This window comes from Staurois parvus, unplaced genomic scaffold, assembly GCF_062004578.1.
Source record: "Staurois parvus isolate SC_StPar_1 unplaced genomic scaffold, SC_StPar_1.0 ptg000423l, whole genome shotgun sequence".
Lineage (NCBI taxonomy): Eukaryota > Metazoa > Chordata > Amphibia > Anura > Ranidae > Staurois > Staurois parvus.
In genome coordinates this window covers 3,928,036-3,953,387 of record NW_028318219.1, presented here as the reverse complement: position 1 = coordinate 3,953,387, position 25,352 = coordinate 3,928,036, and the positions used below count along the sequence as shown (strand labels likewise).

Below are 25,352 nucleotides of genomic sequence, written 5' to 3'. Positions count from 1 at the left end.
AAGCAAATCACATATGCTGGAATGTTATTGTTTCAGTTGAATAAATCTATTTAAATTGTTATTATTAAGGTAATGATTATTTTTCTCCTTCCTAAGTACAACAGAAAAGTTGTCCAAATATGAATGATTAACCTATTAAACTGGGGATAAAAAAACTAATATGAAAAGTTATTCTAAAAATCTTCATCTACTTGCATATTAAAGTTATACCAGCAAGAATTAGTCTTTATGTAGAAAACTAGGATTTAAATCAAGCCTTACTGACTAGTGATTTAAATCGTGATTTAAATCAAATCCACCCTGGTAAGTAGACTAGTAGATATCACTGTTCTAGCACCTTTTTTACAAATCAATACTCCCACACAGACAGAGTGGTCAAACAGGACATCCCATGTCCATCCAACCATCAGCTAGCAAGGAGATGGCTGCTTTGATACACAGTGATTGTCTTGGGCTCCAAGGGCTTGCCTGATACAAGGGGAAAGGATGTGTCACTTAGGTGTGTTTGCCCCAGTGCGGAGCAGAATCCAGCACAGCTGACAATCTTTTCTCCTCTCTCGTGCACCTTTCATAGCCTGGGAAGAGAGGCGTGCTCCCTGTACAAGGAGGTGGAGGCAGCTGTACCCATCACCACCCATCAGCAACACTAACACCCGCAGTTAAAATGTTACTAAACCTACAACAGTAAAATTAGTCTGTATATGCAATAAATCATGCTTGTTATACTCACTGTGGAACCTAAGGGGTTAATCCTCTGCATTGTGTAAAGAGGCTGTTTGATCTTATCTTCTCTGATCCTCCCCTTCTTCCAGTGCCCCTGATAAGACATATTGTGTGGAGTCACTGCACATGCTCAGTTTGGTGTGTATTGCTAGAGAGTTGTTGTTTTGTTTTTTTTGGGGAGAGTGCATGTGATTAGCACAGGGCCAATCAGCACTGTCCAGACAGAAGTCAGGGGTTCTGCATTCTATTGGAGCAGAAAGAAAACTTCTCCTAGCTTTAACCAGTGCTCTGCTGAACACTGATAGAAGTCACAAGACTGCTCTAACTGCTGATGGGGAAAAAAGGTTTTTAGCAGTTTATATTTACTAAAACCATTGCATTTCCATGTTCTGTGTACTGTGGGAGACCAGATTTAGTAAATGCAGGGTCCTGGGTTTAGTAACACTTTAACCTCTTCAAGTCCGGACACTTTCACCCCCTTCCTGTCCAGGCCAGCTTTCAGCGCTATCACACTTTGAATGACAATTGCACGGTCATGCAACACTGTACCCATATGAATTTTTTAGCATTTTTTTTGAGACAGATAAAACTTTATTTTGGTGGTATTTATTCACCACTGGGATTTTTATTTTTTTGCTCTGTGATCATTCACAGATTTCACAAGTAGTAAGCAATGATATTCGGAAGTGATCACATGATTGGGACCTCACACAGAGGTCCCGTACAGCGATCGGTGTTCCCAGGGAGGCGCTCCCAGTGAGCGCGCACAGGCAGAGAATGTGGGAGGACAGCCACCCGTTCCTGCACTGTTCCCGTCCAGCCGTTTATGTACATGGGCCGGATGGAAAGTGATTAAACTGTGTTTTTTTTGGGGAGGGCCAATTCTGCAAACAGAATGGAACTGGGGCAAGATGAGAATAAAAAAAAAAAAGAGGCAAAACGGACAGGTTAACAAGGTGTTTATACATTCTATCATAGAAAACCCAATTAATAATGCTCATCAAACTCCTTTAACCATTAGCCGCCCGGCCAATGGCCGTTTGGCGGCTTGAAATGTGCTCCTGTATTCCGGGTGCACGCCATTTGGCGTGTTCCCGCACATGCGCGGTTGCAGAGCGACGCAGCAGTGCGTTCTGTCACCGCCCGTGCACCTCGGACACGGCCGATGACAGATCCGAGTACCGACTCCCGTTGCCAGTACCATGTGACCTGCTGTGACCAATCACAGCAGGTCACATGACAGTTGTATACAATGGATGGCTTCATTCATGATGCCATCCATTGTATACTAGTGCCTAGCTGTGAATGGCTAGGCACTGTGAATGCACATGTCATGTGATTAGCTGTGACCAAATCACAGCTAAGCACAAAAAAAAAAAAAAAAAAAAAAAAAAGCTGAATGAATCGATTTCATTCAGCTAAATGCTTGCTTATAGCAAAGTAATTCTTTGCTATAAGCAAATTGTGTAAAAAAAAAAAAAAAAAAAAAAAAAAATTCTGATCACTTCCCCAAAGTAGTACAGTGTTACTATGGTAACATTGTACTATTTTGGTCATAGTAAAATATGAAAAAAAAAGTTAATAAAAAAAAAAAAAAATATGTAATAAAAAATTAAATATAATAAAAAAATTAAAAAAAATTAAAAAAAAAAAATATATATTTTTTTCATACTGTCACCAGTCAGTGTCGCTGTTCACCGCCATGCCAGTTATATGATGACGCTGTACTGCACTGGTGACAGTATGTAAAAAAAAAAATAGTGAAAATAATTTTTTTTCAAATTATGACAAAAAAATTATGACAAAAAAATTATGACAAAAAAATACAACTTCAAAAAACTCGCCATGCCTTTTATGAAGTACGTCGGACTGTCTACTCTGCAAAAAGTGGTCATTTGGGGATATCTGTACTGTTCTGACATTCTTGGACCTCAAGATATTAGATTGGCTGTCAGTACTTCAGGATTGATCAATATTCAGATCTATCCCATAGTTTGTGAACTCTATAACTTTCCTACAAACTAAAAAATACATCCTAATTTGGGTTATTTTCACCAAAGACATGTAGCAGAATACATCTCGGCCTAAATTTATGAAGAACAATTATTTATTTGTAAACTTTTATAACAGAAACAAAGAAAAATGTGGGGTTTTTTTTCAAAATTTTTGGTCTTTTTTTGTTAATTTAGCAAAAAATAAAAACCCCAGCGGTGATTAAATACCACCAGAAGAAAGCTCTAGTTGTGTGAAGAAAATGATAAAATTTTAGTTTGGGTACAGTGTTGTATGACCGCGCAATTGTCATTCAAAGTGTGAGAGCGCTGAAACCTGAAAAATGGCCTGGGCAGGAAGGTGTAAAATTGCACGGTATTGAAACGGTTAAACTGCTACTCTGGCAGCTAGAGTCCACATATGTTGTGTTTGTGGTTTTTTTTTGTTTTTTTTTTTATAGTATAGGAACTCCGTTTGGAGTGTTTGATAGCATTGTTTGGCTTTGTGATCTTGCATTCATAATAATAACTTTTATATCTTTTTTTTCAGAGACTGTATTGGGCAAGACTTTCCGACATTTGAATTGTTCTTTCTAGTACCCTGACCTGCTGAACAAATAGAGTTTAAATTCACATCACGATGGCTGATGTTGCAACTTCAGTACTTGCTTTACCGTGGGAGGAAGATGAGTGCCTGGAATATTACGGCATGTTCTCCTTACGTCAGTTGTTTGATGTAATTGGTTCTCAATTGACCGAGAGTGATGTCCATGCCCTTTCTTTCCTGTTGAATGAATCCTACTCTTCCACCACTCACCCCCTGGACCCTAGCATCTGGACAGTGGAAGAAGCCGGTGAGATGCCCAGCATTGCCTTACTGTCTGCCTGGAACAAATGGAACCGGTGCTCTAAGCCTGGCAATGATTTGGAATTTGCTGAGATTCAAAGACCTAAAAATGGCATTCAGCTTCTTTATGAATTGGAGAAGAGGGGGTATTGTGCTGAGGATAACTTCAGGCATCTGCTCCAGCTTCTAAGGGTGTTGACACGACATGATCTCCTTCCATATGTCTCCTTAAGAAGACGTCGCCCTGGTAAGACCTCAGGGCCATCACTGTCTTCTTTTCATTTAAATTTGAATCAGTTTCTGACATTTTAAACATGTCCACCTCTATAAATTAAAACTATTTTTATTCAAAGACAAAATCTCACCTTTTTGCACCTAACCCATTTTACTATTATTAATAATAATTTTTTAATAAATAATCAGTTAAGCTTTTAGCTGTTGGACCTACTTGCAGCCTCTAAACCCTTGTTCTCCCTCCAAATCCAACCCGACACATGCGCTGACGTTCAGCAGCCTTCACGTGCATGAACTGTGGTGCATACTGTCTTAGAGCAGAAATAAACCTCCCGATAAAAAAAATAAAATGGGCTAAAGAAGCTGCTAGCTATAATGTGCTAGTATGTACTGTATACTGGCACAGCAAAATGCTGAAACTGCTCTTCAGGCTGTACAGGTCAATGTCCAAAACCAATGTGAACAGACAATTCACAGGAAAAAAGCGGTTACATAAAGGACAATGCGATACTGTACAGCATTGATATTGCATTTTTCTTATGATACATGTATCCCCACCACGGTTGTGCACCCCGATGTGTTTTGCTGTATGAGCAAAAGACCCTTGAGTCGTCTCTACAGCATATTACATTATATGGCCTAGCCAAGATGTCTTTTTTTTTTTTTATTATTTGGTTTTAGGTTGTTTTTTTGTACTGTCTTATATTGAGGTGATGGCTACCAGCAGTCTTTACTCAATTGTCCCACATTGCAATTTTGCTAATTTACATACTGTAAATTTGGAGGGTTATGGACTGAAAAAAAAAATATATCTAAATATATAAATTTGGAGGGTTATGGACTGAAAAAAAAAATACATCTAAATATATATATATATATATATATATATATATATATATATATATATATATATATATATATATATATATATATATATATATAGCCTATAAACTCCCTTTTATGTTAATTTGTGTCTATGCGCACATAGGCGTTCAGAAGCAGGGAAAAGCACTTGTTTGTTCAAGAGAGTAGCGTTTTAGCAGGAAAAAAAGCCTGACTTGTCATTTCATTTCTACAGCCAGAGTAAATTTAATATTCTGGCCAGTGAAATGAACAAATATCCAAGCGCTTGGCGCTCATAAACACGTGTCAAAAACTGTAGCTGAGGAGCGGTTTTGCAACTGCTTTTTCCCTGCCTGCAGAAAAGCGTTTTAAGGTTTCATGCACACTGGGGCTCTTCAAAAGTGCATAAGCTCTGGCCATGGCTCCCAGCACAAATGGAAAACTGACCACGCTGAGATAGAAGTGCTCTCTTGCCTAGTGTGGTCAGTTTCAAATAGGAAATTAGGGGGGTTGGAATTTGCCTGGAATGCCTAGAATTTCAAACAAAGGATGCAATGCAGAAAGAACAGGATACGCTTTAATGGTCATGGCACAGCAGGCACAAATCATGAATATGAAATGTTGAGGTAACGTTCTTTAAAGTGTTACTAAACCCACAACAGTAAAATCAGTCTGTATATGCAGTAAAGAATGCTTGTTATACTCACTGTTGAACCTAAGGGGTTAATCCTCCGCATTGTGTTTGATCCCGTCTTCTCTAATCCTCCCTTTTTTTCTACTGTGCCCAATCCAGCTGCTGATAGAACAGAGCACTGGGAGTTATTCTGCACATACTCAGTTTAGTGTGTATTGCTAGAGAGTTTGTGTCTTTGGGAGGGTGCATGTGATCAGCACAGGGCCAATCAGCACTGTCCAGACAGGGTCTGGGGTAATGCAGCCTCATAGGACAGTCAGGAGAATGAAAACTCCTACAAGATTAACCAGTGTTAGTAGTGTGTGTATATATATATATGTGTGTGTGTGTGTGTGTGTATGTATGTGTGTGTATATGTATATGTATATGTATGTGTATATATATATATATATATATATATATATATATATATATATATATATATATACACTAAAATAATTGCATTTCTATGTTTGTACTGTGGGAGACCAGATACAGTGAATGCAGGGTCCGGGGAGACCGGATAGAGAGAATGCAGGTTCTGGGGAGAGCGGATAGAGTGAATGCAGGGTCCTGGGAGACCGGATAGAGTGAATGCAGGTTCTGGGGAGACCGGATATAGTGAATGCAGGTTCTGGGGAGACCGGATATAGTGAATGCAGGGTCCGGGGAGACCGGATAGAGTGAATGCAGGTTCTGGGGAGACCGGATATAGTGAATGCAGAATCCGGGGAGACCGGATATAGTGAATGCAGGGTCCGGGGAGACCGGATATAGTGAATGCAGGGTCCGGGGAGACCGGCTATAGTGAATGCAGGGTCCGGGGAGACCGGCTATAGTGAATGCAGGGTCCGGGGAGACCGGCTATAGTGAATGCAGGGTCCGGGGAGACCGGCTATAGTGAATGCAGGGTCCGGGGAGACCGGCTATAGTGAATGCAGGGTCCGGGGAGACCGGCTATAGTGAATGCAGGGTCCGGGGAGACCGGCTATAGTGAATGCAGGGTCCGGGGAGACCGGCTATAGTGAATGCAGGGTCCGGGGAGACCGGATATAGTGAATGCAGGGTCCGGGGAGACCGGATATAGTGAATGCAGGGTCCGGGGAGACCGGATATAGTGAATGCAGGGTCCGGGGAGACCGGATATAGTGAATGCAGGGTCCGGGGAGACCGGATATAGTGAATGCAGGGTCCGGGGAGACCGGATATAGTGAATGCAGGGTCCGGGGAGACCGGATATAGTGAATGCAGGGTCCGGGGAGACCGGATACAGTGAATGCAGGGTCCGGGGAGACCGGATACAGTGAATGCAGGGTCCGGGGAGAGCGGATACAGTGAATGCAGGGTCCGGGGAGAGCGGATACAGTGAATGCAGGGTCCGGGGAGACCGGATACAGTGAATGCAAGGTCCGGGGTGATCGGATACAGTGAATGCAAGGTCCGGGGTGATCGGATAGTGAATGCAGGGTCCGGGGAGACCGGATATAGTGAATGCAGGGTCCGGGGTTCAGTAACACTTTAAAGGTTTCAGTAAAACTTACTGGAAATTGGAACATATCAAATTGTTAATCATTTTGGCTTTGCAGTTTGAGCTATGAGTTTCAAATTCTTGTCCTTAAATTTAGTTTTTATCATTTCAGCCTTTATTTGCAAGCACAGAATAATTTTTGCTGATTTTAGTAGTCCATAAGTCCTGGCTAATTATCATATTAAGTTTTCCATGTTTATTTTTAATCTGCAGTATCCCCTGAGCGGTATACCTATGGGCCTTCCATTATGGACCAAAGAAAACAGGTGAATGGATGTCTTAATCCAACAACATCACAATCCAGTGAAGAGAACTGGGAAACAGGTAGGCTGTACGAGTGTAATACAAATTGGGTATGGTTAATTTCATTATATAAGGAGAAAGGCATACAGCATGTTGTATTTCCTAAATTGTGGTTTGTTTTTTTTTGGGGGCTTTTTTGCGTACATTTACCCGTGTGTAGATTATGTTGCTAGGGGAGTGAGAGGTGAGCACAAACTTTATGCACAACCTGTCCATCTTATATTTACCCTAAATGAATATGTTGTCTCCTTATAGGCTCTACTGCTAAAAAGAGAAAACGATCAGGAAATGTGAGACGGGGTCGCTGCCAAAAACCAAAAAAGAGCAAAGTGAGCAGTACTCCCGAACAGGCCGAACCCACCCAGAACAAAGTCACCTGTGGTGAGTACACCCATGAATTGCTTTGTGTGTTCATCGGCTTGCTGAACTCTCCCTGTGAGAGGTTAACATCACTCATAGTTTGCTGTAATTCATGACCCCAATGGGAAGAGTTTACATGTGTAGTCCTGCAGGATGCCACATCCAAGCCACATTGGCAGTGCTCTTTTAGTCCTGGGCTGTGGTTTAGGTGCTTTTCAGTCGTTCAGGTTCATTTTGTGAAGTGAAATGCCCTGGTGTCTTCCTGCTAACCTCTCGTCCCCTGCTGCGAACGATTTCTAGCTTCTCTGACCGTAAATTAATCTCTGCACTTCCAAAATGAACATTTTGGTTAGCTGACACTGCATGGATTAGTGTCTTAAAACTATTTTGGTGCTGCCTAATGGATATAGAGAGCAACACTGCGTTGTTTACTTAAAGTCGCTAATCCACAATCACCACTAACTGGATAGCGTGTCTGCACTTCAGTGTGTTTCCAGGGAAAGTTTTCATGCTCCTTCTGTGCTCTGCCCCTTACACATTCCTCTAAAGCTGTGTGCATTCAGTCTACAACAATGCTCTGCTTTCCTCTTTGTATGGGTCCAAAATGGGGAAAAAAACACAGCATCAAGTCTGACCATGCAACTTATGTTTTATGAGTTGCTGAGGACTTTGGCATTAAGATGGTGAAATGATAATGCAGATATTAGGTAGTTCGCTGCATTTTGAGCTAGATAATCTTTTATTTATTTATTTTTAACTACAGATGTGGATTACCACGTTTTGAAACATGCAATATTTAGTCTAAACGCCTAACTTTTCTCAGATCTTAAACTGATATGTACCTGCTCTCCCGAGCAAGCTGGACCATCTTGCACTTTCTATGTTGGCCAAACTTGGATAAACATGACTGGGAACTGAAGCTCTATATTACTAATAGCAATGAATATGAACAGAGCAATGCACCCTATTGACCCCAGACCCAGCTTCTAGGGCATTTCAGACATATAAACATTGTTCCCAGGATCTTGCTGCTGTGTTGTTTTTAACCTGAAAAAAAAAACCTTCTCTGAAAACTACTAATCTTTTGTCTCAGTCATTAATTCAGCCTTACGGTTTTTTTCATTACCCCATGAAAGTCTGTTAGCTATCCATTCCACATATTTCCCTAGAAGAAGGTGCCTGAAATGTCTTGTCTAATCTGTCTCTGCTCCAACGTTTTCTCACATTTTGACACTTGCAGGAAATGAGTGCATAAGAAGAAATTTACTAAATAAAATAGTAAATACATAATTCAAATCTTCACACCTGTGCTACCTGGATGAAACAGTAAGACCTTTCAACTCTTCAGTGTTGTGCTTTTCCTTTTCTTTAACCCTCTGTCACTGGCATGTGGGCATCCCTGTGCAGAATTCTGCAAACCTGTCTGTCAGTGACGGAAGCAAGTATTATGTAAAGATCTACAGAGCTGGAGACTTCCATTGCATGTTTCATGGCCTGACCTCTTTGGGGAAAAAAAAATCATTGTTACTAGGTCATTTGAACATCTGTTTGGTTATTCCAGCACTTTCAAAGAGAGTGATCTTTAAATATCACAATAGAAGTGTTTTTGGTCCATAAAGTTAGCACCTTAACATTCTTTGGCAAATAAACGATAAAGATATCCTACCAGAGATGTAACTGTAAATTGAGTTTAAAGACACATTTGAAGGATTTCCTACAGTTTTAGTTCTAACAAAACATCTTGATTTATAATGTTCAAGTCCTTAGAGGTCCTCTTTGCCCACAACTGATTGTTTGTTTTTTGCATCACCAGCTTCGTATTTGCCTTGGAGATTCAAGTGGTGAGGCTTATCAGTGTCCTTTTCTCCCAAGGTCATAACAAAGTCATCACTCTCATAGCCAATTTCTCAAATAGTTTATTCCCCACCAATGTCAGCCATTTTTTTTCAATGGCTGTATTGGTTGTGTAATACTTGAGTTCATATGGAGGTATCTTCCCACTTCAGTGCTCAAGTGGCATAACTAGCCTGTCAGTGGATCACGCTAACAACAGTACAAAAGTTTAAATGCCCAGTTTGGGTTGAGTCAGCTATTAAAACTGTAAACACTGCTAAAGTTTTCAAATGAACAGTCTTGCCTTCTATCAATGCCTGCTATAATAGATTTGTTATCAAACATTCTAGCTTGTTCTTCCCAGTGGTACTGGTTTCAGTTTTTAATAAGGTCTGACACAGGAACTAATCCTTGCTCACCCTCCATTTCCCTGCCTAGTGAGAGGGCGCTGGTATTAAGTAAGAACATTTTCATGGGACTGGGGGAAAAAGTGAGTGTGGATTACCTTTCGAGTCAGTAATGTTTTTGTTGACAAATGGAAACTAGGACCAGAGGGATGCTGACTTGAGGCACAGATAAGGGCAGCCTATTCCTGCTTTTTTAGACAGAACTATTACTTTTCAAAAGTTTTTAAAGTGAGGTGTTCTCTTTATATCATGAGCTTAACCTCTTTGCTCTCATCATGCTGACCTAGTGGCTTCAATACATTCTGAGTTTCTGATCTGGACTTTCTAGTTCTTTTTTTATTTTCAGATTTGTATAATTATTGTTCCAGGTCAGTGAAGCAGAAGGTTTTAAAGCCAGAGATTGTTGAGCAAACTAGTAAGAGGTCAGTAGCGGCAGCCCCCATAATCTCCTCAGCATAGCTTTCCATCCAGTTCTTTTAAATGGACAGTAAAAAAATGTCTGCAGTAGGTCCACAGTCTGAGATTTTGATTCTGGCATGTTTTTTTTTTTTATAGGGGTTAAAAAAATAAATTTTGTTTTAGTTTGTGATATTTATGCTGTGCAATGGAACATTTTACAATCCCCCCCACAAGAAACTGTGGCTCAGCATACCAACAGTCTTGAAAAGGATTTTATATATCATCTCTGTTTTTTTCATATAATGGCATGCTGTGAACCTCTTGTAAAACACTCTTAAAATGTATATAAACCCAAAATGTTTGTTTTTCAGTATGTTTGGTATCATGCCTCATTGCATATGGTCTTCTTAAGTAAATTTTGTTTTATTATGTTGCAAAGTTTCTTACCTGAAGATCCTGCATTAATGACACTTCAGCTGTCCATACATGGGTCATATTTTGGCCGGTTCAGAGGGACTGGATAAATTTAGATCCATGTATGGGCACCTTGGTTGTACACAAGTCAGTCAATTGACTTGTGTACAACCAGCTTGTTGAGTCTTTCCCAGACGATTAGTGACGCTGGCTAGATTACCGGCAACACTAATTGTGGTCTGCCAGCCAGTAAGGCACCCAGTGCTTCCCGCCAGCAAAACACAATAGCGCTGCTGGAGGAATTCCCCCATCAACACTGACTGACTGTGGTGAAAGGGGAATCAAGCCATTTTCTTTCCTTCCATCCATGTAGAAAGGAAAGAAATTTGCATGTTCTATGGCCTTCCTTACTGTTACAGGCTGACAATACGAAGTCACTGCTTTATAGTTAGTAGCAATGTTGTCAGCCTGCCTTGCAAGCTTCTTCAGTGGGCCATTGCCTATCTTAGGCCTCATGCACACTGCAGCTCAAAGAAGCTGCTCTTACAGGAGTTTGTGCTGCTTTGAGCTTTTTTTTTTTTTTTTTCTTCCCTCTGCCGGTTAACTCCCCCATTTTAGCCTATATGCTCATTCACACTATAGACGGTTTCAGGGGTTTGGTGGTAGGGGAGTTTACAAGCAAAAAACCCATAACTTGTGGTGCGTTTAGGAGAGGAGCATTTGACAATACAAAAACACTCAAAAGTGAAAAAATGTGCATTACCATACATTTGCATGTGTTAGTGGCCAAAACTCTAGCCATTAAAATGCATTAACGCTAGATGTGTTAACGCACATGCCAAAACACTGCTTTGTACCGCGTTTTTGATTCTGAAAACTCCTGTAGATTGAAACATGTTTTTGAGTCTCAGTGTGCATGAGGCCTTATAAACAGCCCCACAACCAACTGAAAGAGCTTGCCTTGCAGGCTGACAGTGCTGCTGCCAATTGCTTCACATTGTCGGCCTACTGTACATCAGGAAGTACTATCACTAGCAGGTAATCTAGGTAAGGATCCTTGCTGCAAACACTTGAAATAAAAAGTGCTTAAGAAAAGGCAAGATAACGAGACCATGCCAGGTATAATAAAAAAAAAAAAAAAACATTTTGCGTTTACATACACTTTAAATATGCTTCAGAAACAAATGTGCCTATCTTGAGCAGTGTTTCATCAGCCATAAACTGTTAATAGAATAGTTTTTCTTTCCCTTTATTCAACATTAAGCCTTAGTGATTTTTTTTATTTTTTTTTTTCCCCAGACAAATTAATTTGTTCATGGTTTGTGCCTAAAGTTAATGTGTGCTTATTAGAAGTGCACCAAGTTTAAATGTATGTGACCATGTAAGGTGTTCGTGTCCCTTTTTTTCTTTTTTTCGTTGAAGCACTCCTCTTAGACGTATCCTCTGAAATGTCATGGTGTTATGTTGCTGTTCTGTTCAGTCGACTTTTTCTGAAATTTAAATTCCAGGTTTACTGAGCAAAGGTTGATGCTTGAGAGAGCAAATCTCTCTGTTAAGGAAATGATCATGCACTCTACCCTTCAAAAATACAAGCGTACCATAATAAAAGGTAAATGTGGAAAATGTATGCCTTCTGCAAGTGAGAGACAATTCAGACAGATAGCATTTTGTAGACTCCAGTACAGCATGGCCATCGCAATTTGATTTTTTTTCTCTCTCTCTGCATGCAGATACTGGAACTAGTTAGATAATGGTTGAGCCTGTGTAGATTTTTTTTTTAATACTATATAGCAGCAGCTGATAAACCTATCCAGGGTTCAGCTTATCTAGCTTATCTTTATTTAAAGAGATATTTGCATAATTTTCACTACAGATATACAGTGAAGGAAATAAGTATTTGATTTCCTGCTGATTTTGAATGTTTGCCCACTCACAAAGAAATGATCAGTCTAAAAATTGAATGGTAGGTATATTGTAACACTGAGAGACAGAATAGCAACAAAAAATTCAAATTAAATACATGTCTAACAAATGATGCATTGATTTGCATGTTCAGGAGGGAAATAAGTATTTGATCCCCTATCATTCAGCAGAATTTCTGGCTACCAGGTGTCTTTCATACAGATAACAAGCTGAGATTAGAAGCAGTCTCTTAAAGGGAGTGCTGCTAATCTCATTTTGTTACCTGTATAAAAGACACTTGTGCACTCGAGCAATCAAACAACCAGATTCTAAACTCTCCACCATGGCAAAGACCAAACAGCTGTCCAAGGATGTCGGGGACAAGATTGTAGACCTACACAAGACTGGACTGGGCTACCAAACTATCATCAAGCAGCTTGGTGAGAAGGTGACAACAGCTGGTGCAATCATTCGCAAATGGAAGAAACACAAAACAACTGTCAGGCTCTCTGGGTCTGGTGCACCATGCAAGATCTCACCTTGTGGAGTGTCCATGTTCATGAGAACAGTGAGGAATCATCCCAAAACTGCACGTGAGGATCTTGTCAATGATCTCCAGGCAGCTGGGACCACAGTCACCAAGAAAACAATTGGTAACACACTACGCCGACAAGGATTGAAATCCTGCAGTGCTCGCAAGGTCCCTCTGCTCAAGAAAGAGCATGTCCAGGCCCGTCTGAAGTTTGCCACTGAATATCTGAATGATGCAGAGGAGGACTGGTTGAAAGTGTTGTAGTCAGATGACACCAAAAGTGAGGTCTTTGGCATCAGCTCAACTCGCTGTGTTTGGAGGAGGAGGAATGCTGCCTATGACCCCAAGAACACCATCCCAGCTGTCAAACATGGTGGTGGAAACATTCTGCTTTGGGGGTGTTTTTCTGCTAAGGGGACAGGACAACTGCACCGCATCAAAGGGACGATGGACGGGGCAATGTACCATCAAATCTTGGGTGAGAACCTTCTTCCCTCAGCCAGGGCATTGTGGATGGGTGTTCCAGCATGACAATGACCCAAAACACTCGGCCAAGGCAACAAAGGAGTGGCTCAAGAAGAAGCACATTAAGGTTCTGGAGTGGCCTAGCCAGTCTCCAGACCTTAATCCATTTGAAAATCTGTGGAGGGAGCCAAAATCCCTCCTGAGATGTGTGCAAACCTGGTGGATAACTATAGGAAACGTCTGACCTCTGTGATTGCCAACAAGGGATTTGCCACCAAGTACGAAGTCATGTTTTGTGAAGGGGATCAAATACTTATTTCCTTCATGAACATGTAAATCGGTCATCATTTGTTAGACATGCATTTCTTTTGAATTTTTTGTTGCTATTCTGTCTCTGTGTTACAATACACCTACCATTCGATTTTTAGACTAATCATTTCTTTGTGAGTGGGCAAACATTAAAAATCAGCAGGGGATCAAATACTTATTTCCTTCACTGTAACTGAGATGTTAATATAAAGTGGGGCAAAAAAGGTTTTTAGTCAGCCACCAATTGTGCAAGTTGTCCTACTTAAAAAAGATGAGAGAGGCCTGTAATTGGCATCATAGGTAGACCTCAACTATGAGAGACAAAATGAGAAAAAAAATCCAGACAATCACATTGGCTGATTTGGAAAGAATTTATTTGCAAATTATGGTGGAAAATAAGTATTTGGTCACCTACAAACCAGCAAGATTTCTGGCTCTCACAGACCTGTATATTCTTCTTTAAGAGGCTCCTCTGTCCTGCACTCATTACCTGTATCAATGGCACCTGTTTGAGGTTGTGGACAGGTGTCTTTTATACTGATAACAAGTTCAAACAGTCACACTCCAAACTCCACTATGGTGAAGACCAAAGAGCTGTCGAAGGACGCCAGAAACAAAATTGTGGACCTGCACCAGGCTGGGAAGACTGAATCTGCAATAGGCAAGCAGCTTGGTGTGAACAAATCAACTGTGGGAGCAATAATTAGAAAATGGAAGACATACAAGACCACTGATAATCTCCCTCGATCTGGGGCTCCACGCAAGATCTCACCCCGTGGGGTCAAAATGATCACAAGTACGGTGAGCAAAAATCCCAGGACCACACGGGGGGGACCTAGTGAATGACCTGCAGAGAGCTGGGACCAACGTAACAAAGGCTACAATCAGTAACACACTACGCCGCCAGGGACTCAGATCCTGCAGTGCAAGACGCGTCCCCTGCTTAAGCCAGTACATGTCCGGGCCTGTCTGAAGTTTGCTAGAGAGCATTTGGATGATCCTGAAGAGGATTGGAAGAATGTCATATGGTCAGATGAAACCAAAAAACCAAAATAGAACTGTTTGGTAGAAACACAACTCGTCGTGTTTGGAGGAGAGAGAATGCTGAGTTGCATCCAAAGAACACCATACCTACTGTGAAGCAGGGGGGTGGCAACATCATGCTTTGGGGCTGTTTCTCCGCAAAGGGACCAGGATGACTGATTCATGTACAGGACAGAATGAATGGGGCCATGTATCGTGAGATTTTTAGTGCAAACCTCCTTCCATCAGCAAGGGCATTGAAGATGAAACGTGGCTGGGTCTTCCAACATGACAATGATCCCAAACATACCGCCCGGGCAACGAAGGAGTGGCTTCGTAAGAAGCATTTCAAGGTCCTGGAGTGGCCTAGCCAGTCCCCAGATCTCAACCCCATAGAAAACCTTTGGAGGGAGATGAAAGTCCATGTTGCCCAGCGACAGCCCCAAAACATCACTGCTCTAGAGGAGATCTGCATGGAGGAATGGGCCAACATACCAGCAACAGTGTGTGCCAACCTTGTGAAGACTTACAGGAAACGTTTGACCTCTGTCATTGCCAACAAAGGATATATAACAAAGTATTGAGATGAACTTTTGATATTGACCAAATACTTATTTTCCACCATAATTTGCAAATAAATTCTTTCCAAATCAGCCAATGTGATTGTCTGGATTTGTTTTCTCATTTTGTCTCTCATAGTTGAGGTCTACCTATGATGCCAATTACAGGCCTCTCTCATCTTTTTAAGTGGGAGAACTTGTACAATTGGTGGCTGACTAAATACTTTTTTGCCCCACTGTATCTGCCTGCTGATAGTCCTTGCTGCACTATTTTCTGTGTCCTGCAGATACCAGAAATAAGAGGTCCTCTTGTATCTGCTTAAAGGACAACCATATTTTTCATGTATAGGCTCAAGACTGGAGTTTCACCGACAGCAAGTTTTTATTTTTGTCTATATAAACTTTAATGGAAAAAATTTTACGAATTTCTTAAATCTATTCACTTTTTTTAAGAATGCCTTTTTTTTAATTGTAAAAAAAAAAGGGAAGAAACGGCTGTGAAACACCACTATCGTGCTGTGCTGTTGGTGAAGCCTTTAAGTACTGTTATGGATTCTCATATGTTAAAAAAATGCCTTGTTAATGACAAGACCCCCATTCTGTTTGATGGCAGACCTCTTTTATCTTCTGATATCTGTGGCAGGGTTTTTTTTTTTGTTTTTTTTAAATTAGCCAGATTTTTTGCCTTTTTTAAGAAGAATATTTTATATAAATAGAATTGAAAAAGCCCTTTGTTGTGAACGTGAATACTTGCTACTTTAGAAAAGAAATGTTCTGTGTTTTTGTCAAAAGCTCAACCTGTCTCTCTCGGTTCACAGTTAAGACCGCCAATGGAAAAAACCCTTAAAAAGCTGCTCTTACAGCCTGGCACTGCAACTCAATGGTAAACATGGGAGCAAAAAATACAAGCTTGTTCCTGCTTCAGCCTGCACTGTACTATACAAGTTGCTCCATCCATCAAATATGTTACCTACCTTTTTCATGGACACTCATTTTGTTAAGAAGTTCTAAAGTACAATATCTCGGCCTTTATTTGTGTTTAATGTGATTTAATAAAAAACAACCTTTCTGCAAAACTGCTGAGAAGTACAAGATAAAGTTCACAAACATTTCACAAAACTTGGCTTTTACTGCATTGGTACAAGTGCTTTGACAGTCTATAGGCTGGTGACTTGGTGCCAACAAGCCAGTCATTGAAGGTAATCACTCACCATGGGGAGTATTTGTGAATCTGAATATTCAATCCTAAATTATAATTGTTCATACCAACTTACGAAAGATGGATATTTGCTTCCTTGGTTATATTTACTTGGCCTGTGTCTGACTCTTTAGGTTGAGTCACTAAAAGTCAGACAGCTGCTCCCCTGTCAACTGCTTGACCCAACACTGTCTCCCAGCCTCTGATTGTGAGGTGTGGCTGTTGACAGACAAGTAGGTTTAGGATGGCTTATACTGTGACTCAAGCTGAAAGGGTAATTTTTGTTTTTAAATTTTTTTTTTATCAGAAAAAGTACGGTTGTCCTTCCCTGCCTGTCTGTTTATTTACCTGAATTGGAGGCAACGTTCCAAGAATCTTTAGAGCCTCTGGAAAAGATCTTCTTTCTACTGACTGCACTTGTACAGTCAATCTTCATAGACTACTATAGGGTTGGTGGAAAGAGGATTAGTGCGGAGGCTCTTGAAGGTTCCTGTTGGCTGTAGTAGTCTCATTCAGGCAAGTAGACATCTAGGCTGAACAAGTGGGCCAAAAGGATAACTAGCACATGTATCCTGGAAGAGCCGGACACGAAGGGGTTTATTTACTAAAGCTGGAGAGTCCAAAATCAGACTCCCTTCTGCATAGAAACCAATCAGCTTCTAACCTCAGCTTGTTCAAAGAAGCTTTGGCAATGAAACCTGGAAGCTGATTGGTTTCTATGCAGAAGTGAGTCTGATTTTGGACCCTCCAGCTTTAGTAAATAAACCCCTAAGGGTCGATTCACACTATTGAAACGCAATCCGGATGCGTTTCTGCATGCGCATTTTTGGCGCATTCCGGTGCGTTTTTGATGCGTTCCAGTACTTTTTTTCCCTCTCTCCTTTTTTCTTTAAATTTCTTTCAATTTAAATAGGGACATGTTCGATTTTTGATGTGTTTTACCACATTCCAATAAGTTCTGTGCAGGAAAAATGCAGCCTGTTCTACTTTTTTTTTTTCTTTCTTCTTCCTGCATCCAGAACGCACTGGAACTGCAAGCACTGATGTGAACTATGACATTGACATCCATATAGCCTACTTTCTGTGCATTTTGGATGCAGGAAAAAAAAAAAGCAACTGAAATGCATGTAGTGTGAACTGGCCCTTAATTAGGCTGAATCGAGGGACAAATGTAGGTCTTTCAGAAGTTATAAAGCAACACTTGAATGTTAAAGTGCTTGCATAAGCTCTGTTGTGCTTTGTTCTCTTTCAGTAGTACAAAATTTTTATCTTCTCGGGTTAGACGTTTTAAAGTGCACCTCATGTTATGTTTTTTATTTATATATATATATATTTTTTTTTTTCTGGCTGAAAGATATGCCATCTGTTGTTGATTTTCAGCAGCCACCATTCAGCCTGCATTGTAGCTCATACAGCAATGAGAGAAACACCAGAAGAGATGAGCAGATGATTCTGTAAATCAGATGAATTTGATACTTTCTGGCCAGATTTAATTTCCATATTCTTCTGAATGTGTGTACAGATTTCTGCGTTGACAGTTCATGCTTCCTTGGTTATTTCTGGATATACATATTCAGGAGAATTGCGATTGTTTGTTTTGGATAGATTACACTCGCCCTATTTGGCCTCATCTCTTTCTTGTCCTGATCCCTCCTTCTTATTTCGGTATTCATGCCAAAAGGAGACATCTGGGATCGGAGTTTTCTCGTGTCTATATGCACGATGTATGGCAGCTGTTAAAAGGATGCAATGCTACCAGCTTTGAAGCCATTCTCTTACCCGATAACTTTTGCATTTAAAAACAATGTATTTGACAGCTGAACACACAGCATCTCACTTAAAGTGTTACTAAACCCACAACAGTAAAATCAGTCTGTATATGCAGTAAAGCATGCTTGTTATACTCACTGTGGAACCTAAGGGGTTAATCTTCCGCATTGTGTAAAAAGGCCATTTGATCCTGTCTTCTCTGCTCCTTCACTTGTTCAGATATCCACGTCTTATCCCCTGATAAGACAGACTGAACTCATAGCCATTCTGCACATGCTCAGTTTAGTGTGTATTGCTAGAGAGGTTTTTTTTCTTGGGAGAGTGCATGTGATCAGCACAGGGCCAATCAGCACTGCCCATACAGAGGTCAGGGGTTCTGCATCCTGCTAGAGCAGAAAGAAAACTCCTCTTACAAGCTTTAACCAGTGCTCTGCTGGACACTGATAGAAGTCACAAGACTGCTCTAACTGCTGAGAAGAGAAGGTATTTAGCAGTTTCTATTTACTAAAATAATTGCTCTTCCATGTTTTGTGTACTGTGGGAGAGCGGATATAGTGAATGCAGGGTCCAGGGAGAGCGGATATAGTGAATGCAGGGCCCGGGGAGAGCGGAAATAGTGAAGGCAGGGCCCGGGGAGAGCGGATATAGTGAAGGCAGGGCCCGGGGAGAGCGGAGATAGTGAATGCAGGGTCCGGGGAGAGCGGATATAGTGAATGCAGGGTCCGGGGAGAGCGGATATAGTGAATGCAGGGTCCGGGGAGAGTGGATATAGTGAATGCAGGGCCCGGGGAGAGCGGATATAGTGAATGCAGGGCCCGGGGAGAGCGGATTTAGTGAATGCAGGGTCCGGGGAGAGCGGAGATAGTGAATGCAGGGCCCGGGGAGAGCGGAGATAGTGAATGCAGGGTCCTGGGGAGAGCGGAGATAGTGAATGCAGGGTCCGGGGAGAGCGGAGATAGTGAATGCAGGGTCTGGGGTTTAGTAACACTTTAATGCTAATTTTAAGTAAAATGAAAGATTTCATATTGGTTGGCGTTGCTTCTTAAGCAGCATTGCAGTCAGAACTTTGTGTACATCTTAACTGGGGAAAGGTTTGCATCTGTCAGGTTATTCACTGCAGTCTGTGTCTTTTTGGAAATAATTCCCCCAGCCTCTTGTCCCATGGACACAACAGGAAGTGAGAATTTTCCAGATTGGACAGAGCAATAAAAACCTGAAAGGGTTAATAATTTTTCATGCTCTTGTGTGCATTTCCACTATAAGTGTCTCTACAGATAAAAAAAAAATGTAATGTCCGTATACTATTCCCCAATACCCTTCTTTTAAATGCAATTTTCTGTTTGGGGAAGAGTATGCATGTTAAGGAACTGTAGAGAGGAATTTAAAGAGTTCCTGTTACACAGTGAATGTGACTAGAAACAGTGCCTCTGTCAGTCTGTTGATCATCTCTTATTTCTGTTACAAAAAACAAAAACCTTTGTATTCTGCCTGCAGCTCTGCTGCTATGGGGTCATCTGATTTGAAATACTTACCCAGAAGCAGTCAATGAATATTTAAGCCTTTTTTATGTTAAGATCTTTCAGTCTACTGCTGGTTTTCCTTGATTTGTAAGACTTGATATGTACTTATGTTTATATTTCTGTTTATGGGACATTTAATAAAAAGAACCAAAAAACTGGTTTATGTGAAAGCAGCGCTGAAAGGGTTGCATTGCTGGAAAAGGCTAAAGTTTTCAGTGCTACATCTGCAAGGTAGCTCTTCAGCAAATGTATTCATCATCCATTCCATTGCAGTTGTTGTGTACAGACCAAGCCGTTGATTACTGTACTTACAGTAATATCACAACCACTTAGACCACTCTGTGTTTGGTGTGTTCTTCTGATAAACAGGGCCCATAGTTGTAGTTCAGTAAAAGATTCTGAAATGTAATTTCATCCATAAACAAAAAGTGTTTTGAGTAAGTGGGCCTAAAAACAGTCTGTAGTTAAATGCCCTGAAAAGGCTTGTCTGCCTGTTGAAATGCACATCAGCTGATAAAAATAAAACCCTAGTACAGTTATTATGTATTTTATATGTAGGGGATGAAAGCTAGTCATAGTGGAAAATGTAACTATATTGTTTCACAGACGATACATCCGCATTACAAGATATCTGATGTGCTGAAAAGACACATTAAGTGCTCCCTGTACGCAACATTGACTGCTAATGCACAACAACCACGTTACAATTCCTGCTTTCTGTAGAAGCAAACCGATCGTATATTCTCTTAAATACTACGTGTACAATGTCTTCATCTATGATGAAATGTCTCCTGATATAACAAATAAACTTGACGTTACCTTGCAAATGGTCATTCCAAGCCGTAAAGGCCCTTTAACTACAGTAAGGTTGAATAGAAGATAGAGTAAAAGAACAATTAAAAAAAAAAGTTGAATGCTATAAATGAATAAAATACATCAAACCTCTGTATTGGTTAACATTTGTACTTTTGTAGATGGTTCAATGGATGATTCACCTAAAATCATTAAAGGTGTTAGGTCTCATGTCATTTTTTGAGTGTACTCTAATGGAATGAAGGAATTATTTTGTTTTCATAACTATAATGTAAAAGACCAGTGATCTTGACGGAATGCCCTCTGTAATTTAAAATTCTGCTTCTGCATTTTAGTAAAGGTGCAAAGGTTTAGAAATCTGCCTCCAGTATCCATCCAGTCCAGTGTAACATCTCCTGGAGCAGTGCACCTATAAAGTTGCTTTATATAACTCCGTACTGCTTTATTAATTGCAGTGTTAGTGACTTTGACCGTAATTGCCAGTATTGAACATCTGTAACTTCATATCAATTGACATTTCTTTCTGTTTCCCATTGTCCCTTTTGAGACATTGGAATAAGTTCTTAAATTGAATTGTTACACAATCTTGTACCGTTTCATTAGCGACAAGGTCAATATCTGACAAAATTCCTGGTCTGTCACTTAAACGAGGCAGGGTTGACACCGTATTCTTCTGAGTTTCTGGCTCTCCTCTGCAGTGGTCCTGCATTTTGGGGAGATGTTTTATGTAAACAAAACCAAAATGTTCTGTTTTGCACTCTCGGTTAAATACATCTACAGGTTGACCTTCAGCAAGAAAAGAGAAAAATTAAGAGGAAAATAATCACTTATAAGCGTATGTAACCAGCCACAAGTACATTCTTCTACAATGTATTCGTTCTCCTGAACCCTTCTGGTTTTTGTCCAGGCTTTCCCCCACAATGTTCACAGATTAAAATTAGAGTAAAATCCAGCGATTTCATAATTCTCTTTAAGCCAATTCCTACAAACATATTTGCTGAATTCCACAGACTTCTAGCAAAATCTAGTAATGGGATATAATATGGGTTGTATTAATCTTTTTAATAAATTGTTGAAATAAAAGTCTGTTAATATAGGATTCCCTTAATGCAAATATGATATTGGCTACATTCTGCTAATTAAACAAGTTGTTCAGTGCTCTAGAGCCTCATAACTTTGCTGGTCCTTCATATCTTGAAGGTTATGTTGGAACAACTTATAGGTGTTTTATAGTTGCATGCGTCTGATTTAGAAATGGCCTGTTGCTTCTAGTTTGATTAATTTTTGTTTTTCTTTCTCTTCCCTCTTTCCCTCCTTTTTTTCCTTTCCAGGAATCAGGCTGCGTGTTCGAGCAGAGTATTGTCAGCATGATTCAATCTTGAGCCAGAATGTTTTGTCTGTGAAGCAGGATCCACTGGAGAGGCAGTTTGATCTCTTCAGCCAATCCAACACAGTTCTGAAATCTAGAGACCTTGGCTCAATCATCTGCGATATAAAATTTTCAGAACTCTCCTACTTGGATGCCTTCTGGACCGATTACATGAACGGATCCCTACTTGAAGCTCTGAAAGGGGTTTTCATTACAGACTCTCTAAAGGAAGCTGTCGGACAGGAGACCATACAGCTTCTTGTCAACGTAGACGAGGATGATTATGAAGAAGGCCGCAGGTTACTGCTAGAAAATCTTCCTCAGCATTCTGGCTGAGGGCCTTTCAATAAAGACTGTTCCTGTGCTCTTCGGAGTGCAAACATAGAGAACTGTGCCTGCTAGTCACCAGGAGTTTGAAGTATTTGACTCATTATCAGATGGGTTTCAACGATTGTTTTTTTTTTTTCTTCCTTACAAAAAGCCCCTATATGCTGCTCTTTTTTCAAAGAGTAGAAAGCTACTTGAATTTCTTAGTTAGGCAGAGCCTTATGAATGGGTAAAAACTCTTCAGCAGTTTGGCAATGAAAAGCCATTGTGTTGCCAGACAAATTTTGCATACCTGAAACAAACATTCCTTTCCTTAGACTTGCAGTATGAAGGGTAACTTCAGTAGTTCCTTATTTCATAGAAAAAGTTAATGACCTTATCACATAATCTGGCCTTGACTGACTTGACATGAATTTTTTTTTTTTTTTTTTTTGTCAGGCAGATCTAAATGGGTTTAGGTAAGAGTTTGAGACGTTTGAATACATTTTTTCTTTTTATATTTACTCTCCTTGGAAAGTGTATTTTGGAAACAAGATTATAATTTCAGAATTGACAAATGTTAAAAAAAAAATGTATAAATACAATACAGGGGAGGACAGGCCATATATTCAAAAGTATAGATTTATTGTCCTCTATGACATCTTGGTACACTTGGAAGCCACAGTAAGTGGAATGGGCAGGTGCTAATTTGTGGCCTCACCTTTCGTGATTAGGTTGGGGGGGTTCACTCTTTATCATACTTGGTATGGTGGCAGTTTTATCACTGGGAAGTAGCAGGTGAGCTCAAGTTCAGGTCAAACTGTCACGTGTCCTCGCAGCCATTTTTGGGGTTTAAAATAGTTTTGTGCCCTGAGTCTCCTTAGGAACCTCATAAATATTCATAGGGCATGAGAGCACTTTTTCATTTGAAATATGCATAGTGAGCCAAAGAAATGGCTTCTGCTTTGTGACAGGAACACTCAGGGCTTGTGTACATAGATATTTGCATCAGAACTGCTTTGTGTCTTCCTATAAGTCAAAGTGAAGGCAAAAGCAAGGCAGTTTGATGCATGTCAAAGCAACTAAAGCAAGCATTTTCTTGGGCATTTCACTTGCTTTTCATTATGCTGCTGTGTACATAAGCCCTAAAACCAATTTTGGAACAAAGTTCACTCAGTCTTCTGCCTTTTTGGTAGGTGTTGTGACCTGTCAAATGCAGTTCGATTTAAGAAATGACATTGTCATGCAAGGATGTAGACTGTCTCCTGAATTTCTTAATGTCGTCATCCAGGACAAAGATGAATATTGCCACATTTTGTAGGTGTTTTGTTCCCAAACTACCTGCCATTCTATGAACAATTTAATAAACTCATGCTCTTTGTACTGGATCCCAAGCAAAAGGGATTTTTACTATGTAAATGAGCTTTCAGGGAAAGCTTTGTAAATGTTTTTGTAAGACAAATATTTCTCATTGTGTCTTGTTTGAAAAAAAAAAAAATATAAGTATATATATAAATAAAGATAAATAAAATATACTCGTCTGTCTGTCTGTTTTGCAGCACACATAAGTTTGAGTACATATTAATGCATACATCTTGCCTATGGCTGGGTTGCACAACACAAAATCGTGTTAGGACAGCTGGCGTGCACGAAACACACCTGACCCCCCTCCCCCCCCCCCAGCCTGCAGATATTACACGTGTGCGTTTGTGTCCTGAAACACGCTGCACTACCGATCATTTGTTACAGCAATGTCAGTTTTACTGTATGGTTTTATCAGAGTGAATGGGTCCTGAAGCAAACTTCTCATCCGTTGTAAAGAACCTAAAGCTGGCCATAGATGGTTCGAATCTCACAAAACAGAATTCATTACGTTTATGAAACCCCTTACTCTAAGAAAACAGCATTGCCTGTGAACTTCATGTCATTAACACAGGAGCTTTTCCGGCTAATGGTGATAATTGATACATTGTGACATCTGCTCTTTTGCAGGCCATAGACGATGAGATTTTTTTTCCTGCAACTATGGGTTACTGGAAAGAAATTCAATTCAGCAGGAACTGGCTGAGATTTAAACCATCTATGGGCAGGCTGATTATACCCAATCCAATTGTTGTACGACTTGGGTACAACCAGCATGGCGGATCTTTAAATATGATTAATGCCAGTGGGCTATAGCTGCTAGCCATAATCACTGTGTTCTCCTAGCATTGCTGTAACACATGATCGGTAGTGCGGCGTGTTTCAGGACAGCACAACGTACATGTTTTCTCCCCCATTGGGAGGACACAATAACTCCACGTGAGGGATTCCCCCATCAACGCTAACTTTGTTGGTGGGGAAATCGAGTGATATTTCTTTCCAGTAACCCATAGTTGCAGGAAAAAAAATCTCATCGTCTATGGCCTGCAAAAGAGCAGATGTTACAATGTATCAATTATCACCATTAGCCGGAAAAGCTCCTGTGTTAATGACATGAAGTTCACAGGCAATGCTGTTTTCTTAGAGTAAGGGGTTTCATAAACGTAATGAATTCTGTTTTGTTTTTAACTGGTCTATGCAGATGCAGCCATCCAGAGCAGCCTTTGTTTAGTGTACTTTTGGAGTGCTGTACCTGGACCCTGGTGGACTGGCCGTTATGAAGCTACCCTGGAAAATGACCTTTGGGAATGGATTTCCATGTTGTTCCCTTTCCAGACCTCGTTCTGTTAATGAGTTGACCTCATAGTACTTCGTAGGTTCAGAGCTGCTGGCACTGCTTCAGCACTTGCCCTGTCCTTTGAAGGATCACTCTGTGTAAGTAGGCTGAATGGGCTGAACACTGGGCACTAACTCATTGGAGCACTGAGTACTTTTTACATTTTACACTTTGCACCCGCAGTACTATGGAAGGGGTTAGAGCTGATGGACTGAGTGTTTTCAAGTAATCTGCTGCGTGGTTGTCGCATGTCTGTTCTTTTCTACCACTCAGCATAGAGGAAACTTCTCCCGTCTGCTAACCTGCTTTTCAAGAAGCCAAATGATGCTCAC

General features: G+C 40.5%; 1 protein-coding gene across 1 annotated transcript in view; it reads left to right on the top strand.

Annotated features, from left to right (window-relative positions):
- DEDD2 (death effector domain containing 2) overlaps nt 1–23,857 on the top strand; it is a 44,036-nt gene extending 20,179 nt beyond the window's left edge. Inside the window, exons 2-5 of the mRNA XM_089687356.1 lie at nt 3,265–3,808; nt 7,053–7,163; nt 7,398–7,523; nt 21,979–23,857. Of these exons, the coding sequence (XP_089543482.1) occupies nt 3,355–3,808; nt 7,053–7,163; nt 7,398–7,523; nt 21,979–22,352 (1,065 nt within the window). The 5' untranslated portion in view covers nt 3,265–3,354 and the 3' untranslated portion in view covers nt 22,353–23,857. The remainder of the gene's footprint in view (nt 1–3,264; nt 3,809–7,052; nt 7,164–7,397; nt 7,524–21,978) is intronic.
- Nucleotides 23,858–25,352: the final 1,495 nt, after the last annotated feature.